Source organism: Lissotriton vulgaris, chromosome 12, assembly GCF_964263255.1.
Source record: "Lissotriton vulgaris chromosome 12, aLisVul1.2, whole genome shotgun sequence".
NCBI lineage: Eukaryota > Metazoa > Chordata > Amphibia > Caudata > Salamandridae > Lissotriton > Lissotriton vulgaris.
This window is the reverse complement of record NC_141700.1, coordinates 153,055,317-153,069,963: the sequence shown is the minus strand read 5'-3', so window position 1 is coordinate 153,069,963 and position 14,647 is coordinate 153,055,317. Positions and strand designations below refer to the sequence as shown.

Genomic DNA, 14,647 nt, shown 5'->3' with positions numbered 1-14,647 from the left:
TCTAGTGCATAGATCGCCGCCTAGTGTTGGGTCCGGATGATTGCACCTTGTTGTCCTGGAAGAGTCTTCGAAGTATCACGAGATAGGTAGCTCCTCCCCTGGACTACAGTGCGCATGGGCATCGACTCCATCCCCAGATTGTTTTTAGCCATTGTGTAGAGATGGAGTGAAATAGTATAAATGATGTCCATGCTAATGATTGAATGCAAGAAATTACCTGCAGCCGCTACGGGCGCCAGGGAGGAGGGCGGGCGATATGAATGTTAGCAGCCCTACATGCCAAGAACAGATGCATACTGGTAAGTAGCATATTCAGTTCGAGGCATGTGGGCTGCTAAATTCATATCTAGTGCATAGAATACATAGCAGTCCCTCCATTAACGGCGGCCGCCCGTGCCAGCTGCAGAAGTCTGAAAAAGAGTTTTAAGAACAGCCTGACCTGCAGCAGCCTGCTGTTTGGAATGCACATCCACACAATAATGTTTAGTAAAGGTATGTGGTGTAATCCACGTGGCTGCTCTACAAATATCCTCCAAAGGAATATTACCTAGGAAAGCCATGGAGGCCCCTAACTTGCGTGTGGAGTGGGCCCTGGGGGGGACCGTTAAAGTGCGCTTAGCCTTGTGGTAGCAAATTTGAATACACTTAATGATCCACCTGGCTATTCCTGCCTTGGAAATGGGGTTGCCTTTGTGCTGGGCTGAGAAGGCAACAAATAGCTGTTGTGTCTTCCTAAAGCTTTTGGTCCTGTCAATGTAGTACAGTAATGCTCGTTTGACATCAAGCGTGTGGAGCATTCTTTCTGCTACTGTTTCAGGGTTTTGAAAGAATGTGGGTAGTTCAATGGTTTGATTGACATGAAACTGCGACACCACCTTAGGAAGAAACTTAGGGTTAGTGCGCAGCACTACCCTGTTAGGATGAATTTGAATACATGGCTCTTGTATTGTGAGTGCTTGTAGCTCACTAACACGTCGTAGAGACGTGATGGCAATGAGAAAAGCCACTTTCCATGTCAAGAACTGAATCTCACAGGAGTGTAGAGGCTCAAACGGTGGTCCCATCAATCTGGTGAGGACCACATTGAGGTTCCACACAGGAGCCGGTGGGGTCCTGGGGGGGATGACTCGTTTCAGCCCTTCCAGGAATGCTTTGATGGCAGGCACCCTGAAAACCGAGAGGTGCTGCCTGTTTTGGAGATAAGCCGCTATGGCGGATAAGTGTATCCGAATGGAAGCATACGCCAGATTACATTTGTAAAGATGTAACAAATAGCAGATTATATTAGGAATGGCTGCATCTAGCGGGTTGATATGATGTTCTGTACAGTAAATGACAAACCGCTTCCATTTTGCTGCATAGCAAGCTCTGGTAGTTGGCCTTCTTGCCTCCCGGATGATGTCCATGCATTCCGGGGGCAAATCAAGGTAGCCAAACTCTAAGACCTCAGGAGCCAGATCGCCAGGTTCAGCTGTTGCGGATCTGGGTGCTGAATGTCGCCATGGTTCTGCGTCAAGAGCCTGGGTGTGAGGCGCAGCCTTTGATGCGGTACCACGGAGAGTTCCAGAAACGTGGTGTACCATTGCTGGCGTGCCCACGTTGGAGCAACCAGGATGAGTGTCATCGAGTGTTGCAGCAGCTTCCGTGCCACCAGCGGTATGAGAGGTGCTGGGGGAAAAGCGTACGCAAATTTGCCTGACCAGTTCATCCATATCGCATTGCCCTGCGACTGTGGGTGTGGGAACCTGGCGGCGAAGCTTGGGCATTTTGCGTTCTCCCTTGTGGCAAACAGGTCTATCTCTGGATGACCCCACTGCTGGAAGTACGGGTGGAGTACTGATGGATGTAACTCCCACTCGTGCATTTGGTGGCTGTACCTGCTGAGCAGATCCGCCATCTGATTGTCCACGCCCGGGAGTTGTTCTGCCATGAGGAAGATGTTCCTCTGAATGGCCCACTTCCACATGCCCTGAGCCAGATGAGACAACTGTGGAGAGTGTGTGCCCCCCTGCTTTTGGATATAGTACATTGCCGTCATGTTGTCCGTCCGGATCAACACGACCTTGTTGCACAGATGTACTTTGAAGGACTTCAGTGCCATGAAGATTGCCATCAGTTCTAAGTAGTTGATGTGCATCTTCTTCTGCTGTGTCGACCATAGCCCCTGCACTGTGTAGTGGAGGACATGCGCTCCCCAACCCTGGAGAGATGCGTCCGTCGTCAGGATAATTTGTGGCACAGGCTCCTGGAACGGTCGGCCCTTGCAAAGGTTGTGTGGAGCCCACCAATGCAGAGAGTTGTATGCCCGACCAGTCACCAACACTAGGTCTTTCAACTGCCCTTGAGCCTGAGTCCACTGGCGTGCCAAGCATTCCTGGAGCGGACGCATATGCAACCTCGCGTGTGGGACTATGAAGATGCAGGAGGCCATCATGCCTATCAACTACATAAACACTCTCGCAGGGAGTGAGTGCTGCGGTCTGAACCTCTGTATCAGCGACTGGATGTTGTTGATCCTCGCTGGGTTCGGCTGAGCTGTAGCAGCCAGAGTATTTATCGTCGCGCCCAAATACTGCCGCACATGGGCTGGCTGAAGGTGCGACTTTGGATAGTTAAGCGAAAACCCCAGACTGTGAAGAAGGTGAATAGTGCGGGACATGTCTGCGGCGCACTGCTGTGCCGACTTGGCTTGAACGAGCCAGTCGTCCAGGTAAGGGTAGACATGTATGTTCTGTCTCCTGAGGTGCGCCGCTACCGTTGCCAGACACTTTGTGAACACTCTGGGAGCAGTGGTCACTCCGAAGGGTAGGACCCTGAACTGGTAATGCCTGTTTAGAATGGTGAACCGGAGGTATTTTTTGTGGGATGGATGGAGAGGTACGTGAAAATAAGCATCCTTGAGGTCCAAGGTTGCGAGGAAGTCTCCCTGGTTTAACAGTGGAAGAACTTGCTGCAGAGTTAACATGTGGAAGTGTTCTGAAAGAATATACAGGTTGAGGGGGCGTAGGTCCAGAATGGGTCTGAGTGAGCCGTCCTTCTTTGGGATTAAGAAGTACAGGGAGTAAACCCATGTGCCTTGTTCCTCCAGTGGCACGAGCTCTATTGCGCCTTTTTGCAGCATCACAAGCACCTCTTGCTGCAATAAGTGCAAGTGCTCTGCCGACATAGGACGTTGTCTTGGGGGTATGTTGGGTGGAGTGGACGTTAACTCCAAACAATAGCCGAACTGGATAAGTTTCCTTACCCACCTGTCTGTGGTGATGGACTTCCAGACTGGCAGGAACTGTTGGAGTCTCCCCCCGACAGGTGTTGGATGATCGGGGGGCAGTGACAGGAAGTCACTGTTTGTTGGCAGCAGAGGAACGGGAACTGTTGTTGCCTCTGCCCCTGGCGTTGTTTCCTCTGTAACCTCCTCTACCCTGTTTGGGGTACGAGGACTGTGCCCCACTTTTACTGAATTGCGCCTGTTGTGCCAAGTGTCCTCTGGTAACACCCCGAGTGCCTGAGCGACGAAAAGTGCTCCCTCTGTATTGCTGAGACTGAAGTGCACCCATGGATTTAGCCGTTTCAGTATCTTTTTTAATTTTTTCGAGGGTGGAGTCCACCTCAGGGCCAAATAGTCTGTCTGGATTAACGGGCTGGTTAAGGATAGTAGTCTGTATCTCTGGCTTGAACCCTGAGATGCGTAGCCATGCCTGACGCCGTAACATCACACTAGTATTTATCGCTCTTACTGCCGTATCCGCAACGTCGAGCGCACATCTAATCGCAGCGTTGGAGATGAGCTTGCCTTCCTGGATAAGCATCTCAGCTCCTTCTTTAAACTCGTCTGGAAGGTGTTGTAAAAGCTGCTCTAAGGTGTCATAGTGTGCCCTGTCGTATCTGGCCAGCAGAGCTTGTGTGTTGGATATGTGCCAGATGTTGGCTGCCTGCGCTGCCACCCTTTTCCCCGATGCCTCCAGCACTTTAGACTCTTTGTCCGGGGGAGGAGCTTCACCCGTTGTTTGTGAGTTCGCCCTCTTGCGAGCATTAGAGACCACCAAAGAGTCCAGAGGCAACTGGCCCCTTATGTAAGTTGGGTCCCCAGGTGCCGGTCTGTATTTTTTCTCTATTCTAGGGTTTACAACCCGTGCCCTTGTAGTTTCCTTGAAAATGTCTGTGGCATGCTTAAGAACACCCTTAAGCATTGGAAGTGTTTTTACAGTCTTCTCGGCAGCAGAGAAAGTGTCAAATAAAAAGTCAACGTCCACAGGGTCAGCATGCATTTCCACCTTATGGTTTGCAGCCGCCCTTTCAATTAAGGCATTGAACGCCGCAGAATCTTCTGTAGGAGAAGGCTTTGCGCCAAAAGCTTGTGCGTCATGGACAGCTTGTTGGTCCCCCTGATCACATGAGGCTAACCAAGAGCCCTGTTGCTCATCAGGGTCTGTGTTTTCGGGAAAAGTATACTCCTCGTCCTGATCACCTAGATCTCCATCTGAGCAAGTGGGTGAAGGCAAAGGGCTTCTTGCAGGATGCAGAGGAATGTGCTCAACAAGTTCTGGCGTCTCTGGCGCCGGCCTTTTATTTTTTAGAGGGATTACAAACGACTCCAAAGGCTGTGAAGTAATCTTCCTCTTGCAGAGCGTTAATTTTCCTGTGTCGGCGTCAATATACTGTTCCGACTGCTCTTCTAATAAGGGTTGTCGACTCAAACTTCCACTCAGTTGAGTATGCCTTACCCCTTCTGAGTCCTTAGGCACCGACCGTGGTGCAAAGGCCTTTGGCACCACTTTGGGTGGTAGAGTAAAGAGGAGCGGCTTGGAGGTCTTCTTCGGTGCCGCTACCGGAGTAGGTACCGAGGGTGTCTTCGGCACCGACGTCAACTCTTTCTCCCGAATCCGTTTGAGTGAGTCTGCCACTTGCTTGGTAAAAGAAGCGGACGGTCTCGTCGACCCGACTGAGGACCTCGATCCACCCCCAGGGGAAGACTGGAGCGTTGATGAATCCACGTTCTTTGCTGGAGGCGCAGACGTACTCTCGACAACTGCGCGTCCGCCACCATCCACGGCCCCATGCGTCGACGCCGATGGCTTCGGATCGGCGGACTTTCCCTTTGGCGTTGTGGCTCCAGACTTTGGCTCGGTGCCCTTTGCCGATTTGGCCTCGACGGCCTGTTTGCCTGTAGATGCGGTAGGCTTGACAGTAGACGGCTCGACGGCCGACTTCGACTTCGACTCGACCACCTTACTCGAGTGCTGGGCGACTGCTTTCGAGCTTGGCTCTTTGACCACCTTAGGCACTTTAGCCTGTTCGACAGCCTTCTTCGGCTTCGAGGGCTCCGACGACGACGCCGTCAATGGCGTCTTCGGTTTCGGCGCTGCGTCGGCCATCTTAGATTTGGTCGATCCCGAAGGTTTCACTTTCGGTTTCGATTTAGGCAATGGCGGCTCCGTAGAGGTGTCCGTAGCCGGGCCAGGAGGCGGGGCCGAGGAGCGAGGTGCAGGGTCGTGGGTAAGGCCTTGTGGCGATCCCGTGACCTGAGCCTTTGTAATAGTTTGTACGGGGCATAGCTCATCCTCCGAGCTATCTTCCACGGCCCCAAAAGGTTCTTCGTCGTCCCCTACCTCCTCAACGTCTTCCTCGAGGTCTCGGTCCTCTCCGTAGTCGGCCTCGACCACCGCCGATGGAGGTGAAATCTGCAGGTGAAGTTCTTGCTCGCCTGCGTTGGGGCTGTCGAAGATGTCCACTGGTGCCGGGGCCGATCGCTGGGCCTCGAGGCGCGCCACGCGCCGAAGCTTGATCGTCTTCTTCGATCGAAATCTGGAACAGGCCATACAGCTGGCCTCGTCGTGGTCCGGCGATAGGCACTTGTTGCACACAGGGTGCACGTCGATGTGTGGGTACTTCGAACCACACACGGGGCAGTACTTGAACGGACTCCGTTCCATAGTAGAATCGTCAGGGTCTTGCTGCGTCGACAGGGCCTCGATGACCGAAGAGTCACCCGACTCCTCCGATATCCGGCTCGACGAGCCGGAGTATATTCGAGACCGAACGCGAACAATACCGCCGAAGTAAGGAAAGCCTTTTGGCCTTTAAGAAGTTGTTTTATCGATTCCGAACAGGAGACGTCGAAATCACATCCGAACCCAATGGCGGAAAAAAACAATCTGGGGATGGAGTCGATGCCCATGCGCACTGTAGTCCAGGGGAGGAGCTACCTATCTCGTGATACTTCGAAGACTCTTCCAGGACAACAAGGTGCAATCATCCGGACCCAACACTAGGCGGCGATCTATGCACTAGATATGAATTTAGCAGCCCACATGCCTCGAACATTCAATACAAGCCAACCTTAGTTTCAGAAATGCTTCAAAAACCTTTTTTATTGTACCTCTACTTCTTGACCAAGTATGACTTCAATTTGAGAGACTTTTTTGAGAAGAAGGGAGGCATGGCTGGACTGGAATGGGGTGGATGGTTGGGATGGAATGGACTGAACTGATTGGAATGGATGAACTGAGAAACAACCAAGTAGAGCAGCAGTTTTGGACCCAATAAGTAACAGTGGCAGTTGCATCACGCCCAGAGGTTTCCAGAAAACACAGAAGCAAACAAACACACCATAATTAGCAGTAAGTTTAGGTCTCGTCACAATATGTCGCAACTGGGAGAACGAACTGAGACTGCACTCGCGACAGGCCAGGAGAGGATCCAACAAAGTATGTATGGAGAAACTGACATGTGTTACAGGTGAATCTAGCAATGAAGAAGATCTTGGAGGTGCAAGCCTAAAGCTGGGGCGGCTGGGGCAGAGTGGGGTTTACAAGAGGCAAGTACAACCAACACAAGACAGGTAGGACTGTAGACCCACCTGGTTTCTTTTAAACCAAAATGATCACACTTATACTGAAAATCTTGTTTTTTTAAGAGGGACCACAGAACCAGCAGTACAGAACATATGGAAATTACAAGTCATTGAATACACCTTCAGAAGAAACTATGCAGTTGTAAGACACTCCAAATGTATCCCCCTTACAATTTACCCTCCTCAACATATATGGCTCAGGGTGTTACAAACTAAAAGCAAACCACCATTAGAGCAGAATGTAAAGAATCAAAGTTGATTAGACATCACAAAACGGGAGCTCCCTGGCACCGGCAGCAAAATAATATACTTTGCAGAAATGATCATTAAGAGAACAGATATAGTGCCAGGAGCTTCGGCAGGCATGATAATCCTGAAAAGCAATAAGATAATACAACACAGGTTTTCATACTGTGCCTAAGCAGACACTATCCGTAGTTAAATTAGGGGAAAGCCTCTCGAGTTTAGATGGACTTCAATTTTATCAAATCAAATTTGGATTATCACTTATTAATTGTTTGAGTGATGCCGAATGATAAAAAAAGAGGTTTATGAAGAGCCATCCTGTGCTTTCTGTTTCCATAGTAACACGATCTGGACCTATAGATCAGGTTAAGAGCCTCAGACTTCCCCATGTTAATCCTAAACTTTGCTACCCGGACACAAATGTTCAGTTGTCATATCATAGTATAAAGCAAGAATTCAGGGGTACTCTGAATCAGTGGATCATCGCCATCAGAAATCTACTTATACTCCTCTCTGAAGAGGGTTTCCCTAATATCAGGGTCAGCCCATCTATGATGTGCTACTGATTATATGCTTGATGCAAAAAGGAGATTAAATAGGGCAGCCTTGTTGTGTGCCCTTGTGAAAAGGAAACTGGAAAGATGTACAACAATTAAGTTTCCTGTAGCCAATGAGTCTGAGGTATTTTTCTACACCCCTTTAACAATAATGGGACCAAGAACTACTTAGCCAGTACTCTCTCCAAAAAAGACCAATATACCCTATCACTTGGGGGCAGATGTATCAAGGGAATTTTTAGTCGCAAACGTTGCGATTCACAAAAAAGCAGCGTTTGCGACTCAAAATTCGCAAAACAGTATGTATGATGCAAATCGCCTAGCAAAATTAAGGAATTGCAAAATTTGCCATTCCTTAATTTTACGTAAGCATTTAAGGAATCGCAAATTGCGATTCCTTAAACACTATGCATCAAGCTTTCTATTTTTGCGATTTCTCATTAATTAAGAAATTACCACCAACTTGAAGGTGGTGGTAATTTGCGATTTCTTTCACAAATGCACTTTTTTGCATTTGTGAAGGTGCCATGTGGCGCACATACATGCCCTGCTATATGCATGCCCTGCTATATACGTGCTATATGCGCACACATGTGAATTTCAGGGGTGCAGCAGGGTGTCCTTATGACACCCTTGAAATTATTCTCAATTTGCGATTCTCAAATTGCGAATCGCAAATTGAGAATAACTTCCCATTCATTACTATGGACCTCCTGGCCCACAGAAATGAATGGGAAATTATTCCTTAATTGCGAATTAGCAATTTGCTATTCGCAATTAAGGAATAATAAGAAATTGGAAAAAAATTGCGCATTTTTAGATGCATACCATTTTGCAATTCTCAAATAGCGATTCTCAAAAAATCGCTATTTGAGAATCGCAAATAAGTATTTTGATACATCTGCCCCTTGGTTTCTTGGCACCACCAAAATCACAAGAATCTTTTTTCTTTCAACCTTCTTCACTATACTGACTACCTGCTGCAATTGTCATATATCTGTCTCTTATTTATGAACACTAACTGACAAGGATGGATCAGCTTGGATGGGAAGTGTCCAAGATTGGTGGCCGGGGCCTTCTCAAACAGATTTGTGTTCGTATTCTTTAAGGTTAAGTAAAGGTTCTCTTCGAGTTTAGTGATATCAGCAGTGTTCCTCACCCATTGAAGGCACTGTCCTGCCTAAACATCCAACGGGCTTTGATTCTAGCTGGCACCGATACATCTTCACACACGCATCCATAGCATTTGGGGAATGGGGTGGAGGGCTTGACCATTCCACCTTAACATTAGGCCTGTCCAGTGCAGGAACGGATCCTCATTACCCAACCAGGGACGATTTGGATCTGCTGTTCTTGATCTTCTTGTACCTTCTAGAAGACTTTCAGTAGAAGCGAAAAAACACACACAATAGGCTCTGAGACCAGCTTGACAGGAATCAGTCAGGGACAGTGTGTAATACAAAACCAAGGACACCTCTTGTTCCAGGCTGAGCTGAAGAGGTCCACAAATGGACACCCCAAACTGGAGAAGATAGTGTTTGTCACTTTGCTGTGTAGTTCCCACACCTGGTCTTCCAGCGAGAGGCATATCAGTGTGTCTACTGTCCCCTATTGGGAAAATTCACTTTGCTGCACCCACTGCCACAGGCGAATCAGCTCCCAAAACATAGTCCACAATGCTGCACCTGCATGTTTGTGGATATAATTTGTGCTTTGGAGACGAGGTAATTTCGGTTTAATTACCTTGGGATAGAAATAGCTTGGCTACTTAAATCAAGTTAACAATTTTAGGATGGAAAATGTGGGTCTGTACACAGAAAATGAGTTATGGAACGACTAAATAAAACAAGCTTTGGCAAACCAAATAGGTCTTGCCTATGCGAGAGCTATTGGCTTTGGCAATGTGTTTTAGCCAAGCTATAGCTATACACCAGCGTGGCTGCTGTTCAGCTTGGCTAAAGGTTAGTGGCTTGGTGTGGTGGTAGGGTAGATTGGGGTGTAGTGGAATGGGGTGGAATGGGGTAGATTGGAGCAGCGTGGATTGGGGTAGAGTGGAGGAGATTGGGACATGGTGGAGTGGGAGAGATTGGGGGAGGGGTAGATTGTAGTGGGGTGGAGTGAGGTAGACTGGATTGGAATAGATTGGAGTAGGGTGGAGTGGGGTAGATTAGGGTGGATTGGAGTACACTGGGCTGGAGTGGGGTGAATTGGAGTGGGGTAGACTGTAGTGGGGTAGAGTGAGGTACACTGGAGAGGAGTAGATTATAGTGGAGTAGAGAGGCGTAGGTTGTAGTAGAGTAGAATGGGGCAGATTGTAGTTGCGTAGATTGCAGTAGATTGTAGATTAGTTGAGTGGGGAAGGGTGGATTGGGCTAACCTGGAGTGGGGTAGGCTGTAGTGGGGTGGATTGGGTGGGGTTGATTGGAGTAGTGTGTATTGGCTTGGGGTGGGATAGATTAATGTGGGGTGGATTGGAGGGAGACTCCAGAGATTATAGGAGATCCCACCTTAAATACAAAAATAATAAAATAAAATGTTCTGAAAGAACAAAAACAAGCACTGGCGTTGCCAATAGGTCTCGCAGTAGGAAAGTTGGAGCTATTGGTTTTGTAAATGACATTTTATATTTATATATCGTTATTGGCATTGTCAATAACAATATATAAATATAAAAAGTCATTTACAAAACCAATAGCTCCAACTTTCCTACTGCGAGACCTATTGGCAATGCCAGTGCTTGTTTTCCCTTTCACCGTTCGAAAAATAAAAGATAGCTTTGGTTGGTGGTAGTAATGATGGTACATGAATCCGATTGGTTGAGGTGCGCAGCAAGAAAAATGCCGGATGATGCCAATTGGCTGGGACCCGCGGGAGCTTGCGTGTCCCCTCCTCCCCTCTTTGTGTTCACCCCCCTGTTCTTAACCCTGATTGGTGGGTTTCCCCTGTTGCCATTGTCCTCTTCTGCTCCCGAGATGCTACTAGGTCCATAGAGCTTGCTTTGGGACGGTGAAATCTCTGGTGGGGGATGGGGGTCCAAATAACCCTGCCCTTCAGGTTTCCAAATGGAATGTCAGATTCGCACGGTATCCCATCTTGTTCCACCCAGACACAGACCTCGTACTGAGCTTTGTCATTTTTGGTACATCGTCATAGCAGTAAAACAGAATTGTATCCACTGGTTATGTGACTATTTGATGTGACAAGAAGAAGGTGCACTGAGTTGCCCTCTGCGGATGGATATAAAACTATCCACACAAAGGTGCTTGTAGAGCGCTAGATTTTTCTGAAGTGGGAGTCATGTTGATGCCCACAGAAAGGGATGGATTTTAGCCAGACATTCCCATGCATGTTCTCTGCTCATAATTTTTTCTACAATAATCTGATCACACTTCCTCGTTAATGTCTAACGTCCTTCCAGTATGAAATTGTAGTAGAAAATGGTTGTGTGTGGCGCCTTCTGCCCATAGACAAAAAGTGGTACCGTTCTAGTGTTCCGAACGGCGTGTCTCCGACACTGGTATTTTATCGAAATTGTATTTTATGACCTGATCGTAACCAAATGAGATTCTGGAACCCTTGACTCGTGTTCAATGTGGGTGGTTATTTTCCCCATTCTGGTATTAGGAGGTCCAGCCCGTATTAAATCACCAGGGCATGTACTGCATGTCTCAATGCACTAGCTCTCAGTGCCTTCTTTGGGGTGATAGGCATCCGTACATGCCATGTATGATTTACCAAGTGCTGTTTGAGAACGCTGCAGCACTGAGGGTTGCTCACTCATAGAACCGTTCTAGTGTTCCGAACGGCGTGTCTCCGACACTGGCATTTTATCGAAATTGTATTTTATGACCTGATCGTAACCAAATGAGATTCTGGAATCTGTGTATACCCTTGACTCGTGTTCAATGTGGGTGGTTATTTTCCCCATTCTGGTGTTAGGAGGTCCAGCCCGTATTAAATCACCAGGGCATGTACTGCATGTGAGTTTATTTCCGACGCACCCACCATTTTGTCTTTCTCGTATTAAAAATAAATGCGTTGCGGGTTACCATGTTTGTTCTTTTGCAATTTTGTGTAGGTCTGTGCACCCCCCCCCCACCCCCCCCCCTCCGTTTATAAGGCTGAAAGTGCAGGTGCCTCGTTTTCAAGTTGAAGATTAGTAAACACCAAGATGATTTGATGTGCTCCTGCGGCCATCGCTGATCCACAGAATAAACCAAAGGGGTCTGTTCTCATTTTCATTGTCATCTTGGGAGAAGTGTGGGAGGGAAGCCGGATGGGGGCGGGAGAGCCTGGGAATGCGAGCGAGGGGTGCAGAGGGTGCAGAGGCTGGGCTTGCATGCGACACGTCAGGCAGGGGAGGGGGCCGAGCGGCGATGAGGGTGTGAAGCAGCAGGGGCCTGGGGGAAGCTGGCTGGGGAGGGGGAGGAGAAATGAACAGATGTCCGTGAGGTGTGGGAGGAGTGCCTGATGCCGGATGGGGGCGGGAGAGCCTGGGAATGCGAGCGAGGGGAGGAGTGCAGAGGCTGGGCTTGCATGCGATGTGCGTGCTTGTTTGTTCACGTGATTCACGTGAACTTCAAGAAAACCGCTGCTGAAAGCCCTTGGTTTGACTTGCATTTTGCCGACATGAATTCTCGCTCCGCTCAATGCGCTTGCGCGCATTGATAGGTCGCGAGACCTAAAAACAGGAACCACAAAAGAAGGGGAAATGCTTGTAGGTAGCGTAACACTGCCATCTACAGGCTGCAACGAAAATAAACACCAGAGGAAATATATTTAATTCATACTAAATGTATGCAACAACAAAATTAAATATTGGGATGTTTAATTAAAAACCTTGAAATTAATGTCAGGAGAATAATCCCAAGGTAATTCATGGACCAGAAATGAACGCATAATGGCTGTGGCACAGTCCGACAGATTCTGAATGGTGCGCCCTAATAATGAAGAGAAAATCACCTTCGGGATAAAGAGGGCCATCAGCAGGTATAAGGCACCGGGGGAAATGAAGATCCCTGTTTTTTTAAGCTGGTTTGGGCTTCCTGATGATTCACTTTTGGTAAGTAACCTATGTTGGGCCTTAGTGCCCGATTTAGGGTTTGGCGGACAGTATACTGCGTATGATGAAAGAAATCCTTCCTCTGTTGACACTAGAGTCTAGGAAAATAGTGGTCCAGGCCTTAGTGACATCAAGACTGGACTATGCAAACGTTTTGTATCTGGCCCTTCGCTCTTACCTTGTACAGTGCTTACAGGTAGTACAAAATGCCGCAGCTAGAGTGATCCACCAAACCAAACCCAGGTCTCCTATGTCCCCCCTTCTTAAATCACCGCATTGGCTGAGACTGAAGGAGAGGATCACATTTAAAGCTCTTATTGTCTTTTTTAAGGCCTTCCATGGGAAAGGAGCTGGCTACCTTAGTAGAAGAGTCATCGTTACACCCCGGTCCATTCTCTGAGATCTTCCTCCTCCCGCCTCGCTTGTACTCCGAAAGTACGTCCTGCTCGGATGGGTGGCAGATCCTTTGGTTTCTTGGGGGCCCAGGCCTGGCTTTCCCAGACGCCTTATGCTCCATCTCACATATCTCGGTTTTTAAGAAACATCTGAAAACGTGGCTTTTCAAAACTTAGCAGTGCTTCCATGGTTTCCCCTAACTGCTTATCTGTCTCAGCGCTGGGACACTCTTTCTGAGTAGCCGTTTTGCGCTATTATATGTGTGTTTCATTCATTCATTCATTCATAAAGGCAGTCAAGGTGGCAGAGGACTTTATGTCCCCCACACTGCCCTTACTGCGCCCGCTGACATCTCTATAAATTGGCAGGAACCACCATAAGGGCACTTCCTGCATATTTTCGAAAGGTTTGCCAGATGGTGCATCAAACATAATGGTAGGCCATCAAACTTTTCTACGTTTTTTATTTTAGAAAAACAAACTCCCAAAGTTGGGGTTTATTTTGAAAAGTAAAAAAAACGAATAGCCGCCACACCACTGAAGCTTTCTCCCATGGTGTGAGGTTTGTTAGTTTTTTCCCCGTCACTCATTTCATGGTCTAAATGGGGTGAGTGGAAATATGCGCTTCCTCTGATGGCTCAAACATCATTGTGACATTGGGCGAAGGTTTACAACGACTGAGTAGAGTTTACTCCATTGGCGTAAATCAGGCAGTCTGCTCAACTCAAAATTAGGCAGGCAGACCATGTGTTTGGCAGAGACAGTATTGCGTCACAATGGAGTAACCTCCTCACCAAACTCTACTTGGGGACCTTGGTATGTTTGGAGTCAGAAGGGAAGGTCCCAAACCTGTGTAGCTCCAGAGATGTGGCTAGGAAACCCCACTCTCACCATTTCGGGTCAACCTACTTTCCACTGAGTTCACCCCATAAGTCATTGGTGCATTATATGCTAACGAATGAGTGACACACTGTATGCATCATGAAACCCAGTTGAAGTACCAGGACGTTCTTGTATAGAGGGTGACATGGTCCACCTCATGAAACTAGCTTAGTCCATGCTTGCTTCCTCTCTTTTACGAAATCGTTTTCTCTAAAATTGCATCCTCTCTCATCTTTCTCTGCACCTACTTATCTTTTTCAATTCACCTTCACTAGCTTTATGTCTACCTCACAATATCTCTGCTTTTCAAAAACACCATCTACTCTTCAGCAATGTCTCTCTGCTGCACTACTCTCTTTTCCTGACCTGTTTTTCTACACCTCTACCTTGCATCTTTCGATGGTTCTCTCGCCACTTCACCACTCTACCTATCGACTGCTATATTTCTGTTCACTGGTCTCTTTTTAAGCCTATATCCATCTCTTGCTCACTACTAGGGGCACACCATTCCTCTCCAGCTACCTTTTAACTTACCTCTCTCTGTAGCTCATGCCTTGGGGTACTGCATCCCTCTCCCACTACCTACATTTCATTCTCCCCATCTCGATCTCACTTTACCTCCTTTTTTTTTTAAACTTTGTACCTCTGCGTAATT

The 14,647-nt window shown here is 47.9% G+C and overlaps 2 protein-coding genes across 2 annotated transcripts in view; both read right to left on the bottom strand.

The window, feature by feature from the left end:
* NAXE (NAD(P)HX epimerase) overlaps positions 1-14,647 on the bottom strand; it is a 142,292-nt gene that overhangs the window by 12,333 nt on the left and 115,312 nt on the right. The gene's annotated exons all lie outside the window — the stretch shown is intronic.
* Positions 3,339-5,930, bottom strand: LOC147673725 (uncharacterized). The gene has a single exon (XM_086947644.1). The coding sequence runs from the start codon at positions 5,928-5,930 to the stop codon at positions 3,339-3,341; it is 2,592 nt and encodes an 863-aa protein (XP_086803770.1).

Bases quoted from the DNA above. Each gene is read 5' to 3' on its own strand.
- LOC147673725 (XM_086947644.1), bottom strand. From the start codon at position 5,930: ATGGAACGGAGTCCGTTCAAGTACTGCCCCGTGTGTGGTTCGAAGTAC.